Source organism: Etheostoma spectabile, unplaced genomic scaffold, assembly GCF_008692095.1.
Source record: "Etheostoma spectabile isolate EspeVRDwgs_2016 unplaced genomic scaffold, UIUC_Espe_1.0 scaffold456, whole genome shotgun sequence".
In the NCBI taxonomy this organism is placed as follows: Eukaryota; Metazoa; Chordata; class Actinopteri; order Perciformes; family Percidae; genus Etheostoma; species Etheostoma spectabile.
The window spans coordinates 24,297-29,067 of record NW_022605612.1 but is presented as its reverse complement, the minus strand read 5'-3'; the positions used below and the strand labels follow the sequence as shown (position 1 = coordinate 29,067).

The 4,771-nt window shown below is 39.2% G+C and overlaps 1 protein-coding gene across 1 annotated transcript in view; it reads right to left on the bottom strand.

Annotated features, from left to right (window-relative positions):
- Positions 1–2,083: 2,083 nt before the first annotated feature.
- The window catches only part of LOC116686716 (uncharacterized protein C19orf44-like), a 14,274-nt gene continuing 11,586 nt past the window's right edge, over positions 2,084–4,771 (bottom strand). Inside the window, 2 exon segments of the mRNA XM_032511747.1 lie at positions 2,084–2,354; positions 2,770–2,936. Coding sequence (XP_032367638.1) covers positions 2,268–2,354; positions 2,770–2,936 — 254 coding nt within the window. The 3' untranslated portion in view covers positions 2,084–2,267.

The following is a 4,771-nucleotide window of genomic DNA, read 5'->3' as shown; positions in this document are numbered from 1 at the left end:
AGGCTATCTTGGCTCAATTGTAGTATCATAAGTTCCCGTCTGGTCTGGATTACTGCAACTCTCTCTTCATTCTCCCTCACAAATCCCTCCATAAACTTCAACTGGTCCGGAATTCAGCTGCCTGCATCATAAATTGAACCCCCTCCACCCAACAAATCCCTCCTATCCTTCAGCAGCTCCACCGGCTCCTGGTCTATTTCCATTTCCAATTCAAAATCTTTAAAGAGTTTTTCAAAGTTTGCATTCAAGGCCACCCACAACCTTGCCCCCCCAGTATTTGTTTGATCTCACCCAGTATCCAACTCCCTCCCGCTCCCTCAGATCCTCTTCCTCCATACACCTATCTGTCCCCTCCGCCCTAATCAACACCATGGGGAGCAGAGCTCTGCTCACCGTCTCTGGAATTACCACCCCAACTTAGAAACAGTGATTCATCCCCCCATTTCAAATCGCAACTCACATCTGTTTAAAACTGCCTATTCCACTTAATGTCCATTGCTCTGCCTTAGTCTGTTGTTATTATTGTATACTTTACTTGTTTTTGCCGTTTTTAAATTCCTTATTTATCCCTGTATGGTTTCCTTGAATGCCGAGAAAGGCACCTTTAAATAAAATTTATTATTATTAATAGTGTCACTAAGTTCAAATAACACACATAGGCATCCAGGAATTGAAAAAAAAACAGGTTTTGGTAACTTATTCCCAGTTTTAAAAAATCTAATAGTCTCCATGCACATATCACGTAGTTGGTGATACACAGGTGGTGGCTGGAACAGGCGCTGGGTACTCCATGCTTTAGGGAGAAATGCTGTTCCATTGTGCTGGGTTGTTTTATATACAGTTGTGTTCAAATTAATGGCAGTCCAACATCACTTACCTCATAAATCATATTTTTTGGTAGAAGTGATATTTCTACATGTCAAATAATTTACTACTAAGTGTTGTAGAGTCATAGAAAACCAACAGACCCAACAGTCATGACATGCATGCTGCTCATTCTGTTTAATTGAATCTGTAATTGAAAGGGGCACGTTCAAAATAATAAGTGTTGTGTTCAAGTAACATGTGTCAATTATGGCCCATATTTAAGAAAGGAAGGAAGCAAATGTTGTGCATTCTGGTTATAGTGGACTTCACACTGAAATACTCAGCAAAATGGGTCGATCCAGACATTGCTCTGACAACACTGCCCTTTGATTAAAAAGTTGACTGGAGAGGGGAAAACATATAAAGAAGTGCAGAAAATGATAGGCACCTCAGCCAAAATAATTTCACATGCCTTGAAATGGCATCCAAAGCCTGAACAACTTAGGAAAAACCAGTCAACTGCCATTTGAATGGATTGAAGAATAGCCAAAATGGAAAAGGCTCAACCAATGATCCTCTCCAGAAAAATCAAAGACTTAAAGTTACCTGTGAGTTCTGTCACAATCCATGCAACACAGATGTGACGCAGTTCTTAGAAATAATGGTTATGCAACTAAATATTAGTGCAGTGATTCAAAGCAAAGTAAACCCTTAAGACAATTTTTCAGTTTTAGAGTTTGTAAAGAAAACTGCAAATACTATTTTTTTGTTTGAACAGCCCAATAATGTGAATGTGTGTGAATGCATTGATATTATATAATTAAAAGCTATTCTAAGGATTCTGAGCATTATTCACTTTTTTAAAACACACTGCTATGTACTCTGAACACAACTGTACACATATCTTGTGATCACAAGTTAATCAAAACATGAGAACAAGTTAATTAAAACGTAGGAACAAAGTATCTTGTGTGCAGGCAATAGCATTTTGTGACCTCAATAGAAATTTATTTCTGTGGCTCTATACTTGTCACCTCTGCATTGGTTCATTTTGTAGGGCTGGATCCGAATATTCCAATTTTTCGTTCAAAAGGGAGGTATTTGATGTTCTATTTTGGGATTTGAATATTCCTTTCAGACAAAAAAAGATCTGAAGCTTAAAAAATTGTATTTGGTACAGCCCTATTATTTGGTTAAAGTTAGTAAGTAAGTAAGTACATTTCTACTTTCTCTACTACTTGCCTTGAAAATGGTCCTTGTGCCCAAAACAGCGACCAAATGTATCACTGCAAAGGGGGAAAGTTTGCGCAGAAATTTACTGTTTTCTGATTTTTTAATAGACAACTACCGTAATTCTTCCAATTGTAGGAAAATATATTTTAATTATGTATACAACTTATTTTAACAATGACATGGAAAATGTCTGTTGTTCAGTAATCCAGGACATTCGGTAGTAGTGGTCAGATATGGGAGTCTCTCATCTCCTGCAACACCTCTTCCAAAGCTTCCTCCATTGTTAGTCTGGGAGGTCTGTGCTTGCAAATGTACTGTGGAGAGAATGACAGAATGCTGTAGATAAACTTGAATAATTGTGTGAATTATCTACAGGTTTCAGAAAGCCACTATTTAATGGAATTTAGAATGTAAAACAAGTTCAAAGGGTGACTGTTTTCTGTTCATTGTATCTGTCTAATGGCACTGACTGATTTTCCACTTCACTAAATAACAGATCAGCTACATCAGTTAGGGAATGCAGGAACGTTGCGTGCAACAAATGAATCGCAGAGATAAATATGGTGATAAAATGTTTGCTCTATTACAAATTGGATATTCAATCAATTAGGCTTTTAATCAGCAATAAAACAGGCATTTCTTTGCCTTTTGCAGGAAAGTCTACTGTTCCGGAATATTCACAACTGTATATTAGTATGTTCCGTGTGTGTATGGGTAACTATGCTTTACCTCTTTGGTATCCTCCAGCATGGTGTATCTGTAGTTTGGTGGTCCCAGGCTTTGCACCAGGCTGGAGTGAAGATGCCGGCCTCTTTCGATGAAACATCTTGTCATGGCAAGTTGCTGTTTAAGCATTTCATTGAGTGTAAATACAGCTGGGTTGAAGGTGCTGAGAGCTGAGGGAAGGACACACACACGCACACAAGGACACACACACACGGCTTTAGCAAAAACAAGAAAAAAACACATTGGGGAAAATGTGGTCTTACTTGTGAAGGAACCTGCCACTATTGGTACTACTACTGTGAGATGAGATGAAAAGAAGTGAACGATTTTCTTCACCAGTACCGTACAACAGCTTTTACAACTGTTACGACAAATATGTGTACATAATGCTAACAACGTAGCTAAAGCCAGGAGACTGTCATCTTAGATTGGCATAGAGACTGGAAACAGGGAAAAACAACAGCCAGCATAGCTCTGGTCAAAGGAAAGAAAAGCACCAACCAGAACCTCTAAAGCTTACTAATTAACATCTTGTTTAGTCTATTCTGGACAATTTCTTGGCTAGGCGCAGTGACTTGTCTGGAGTCTATGCAAAGTTAAGTTAACCCTTGTTCCTGGCTCTAGCTTTATGTTTAACATGAGATTGGAATCAATCTAATCATCTTATTATCGGTAAAAAAGTGTACTTCCCAAAATGCTAAATATTTCTTTAATCACTTTAACAGCCTAGTGTAGCATTGCATGAGTATATTTCAAATATATTTTGCTAGCAGGTTTCTAACACACATTGTCCATTCATCTGTGAAGGGCGACTGTCATCTTAATACTCTACAAACGTGCCATGTTGAGCACCCTCCTCTCTCCCACCCTTAACCATCAAAAGCTCTGTTGTTAAGGAGGTGGAGTTATTCAAATTCATAGGCACTGTCATTACAAACAACCTAAAATGGGAGGAAAACAGTTTCTCACGACACCTCCCAAGGTGACGCCTGGAAACCCAGGTGCGCTACCCTCTGCTTTTACCCCTCTAGCTGGTCAGTTTGCATTTCAGTTGGAGTCCTTTCTTTTCAGCCAAAGCCAGTTACTACTTCGCTCAGCAGCCTCTGACAGTGCTCTGTGAGCTTGTCGTAATGCCTGTCCGCAGACTCCTATCCCGTTCAGCAGCCTGGTTTTTGATGTAGCTACAAAACCTTTGCAACCAACCTCTACTGGGTATCTGAGTTTGACAGCCCTGTTGTACTGCCTTGGCTTCTACAGTCATGAACGAAATTATTGGCATCCCTGGAACTTTTCCAGAAAATGCACCATTTCTCCCAGAAAAGTGTTTTGGTATACACATGTTTATTACCTTTAAGTGCATTGGAACAGCACAAAAAAGCAGAAGAAAAAAGGCAAATTTGACATCATTTTGGACAAAACTCCCAAAATGGACTGGACAAAATTACCCTATTAAAATTGTGAGTAATTAATTTCATTTCAAGCATGTGATGTTCACTTAAACTCACCTATGGCAAGTAACAGGTGCTGGCAATATAGAAATCAAAACTGAAGCCAGTTAGAGTGTATAAAAGTTGGCTCAACCTTTGGTTTGCCACACCAAGCACGGAGAAGAGAAAGAAGAGCTGAGAATTGTCTGAGGACTTAAGAAGCAAAATTGTGGAATCTTAAAGTGTCCTTTCTCCACTGTGCACAATATAATCAAGATAGTTCAAATGGTGGATTAACAACCACATGAATCATGACATCTGTAGCCCATAATGTAGGGCCTAGTGTCAGAAAGCTGGGTCTGCGTCAGAGGTCATTCAGCAGAACAATGACCCGAAACATACCTTAAAAAGCATGCAGAAATAGTTGGAGACAAAGCGCTGGAGAATTCTGAAGTGGCAATCAATGAGTCTGTATCTAAATCTCATAGAACACCTATGGAGAGATGTCAAAATTGCTGTTGTGAGAAGCACCTTTCAAATCTGAGAGACCTGAAGCAGTTTTCAAAAGAAGAGTGGTC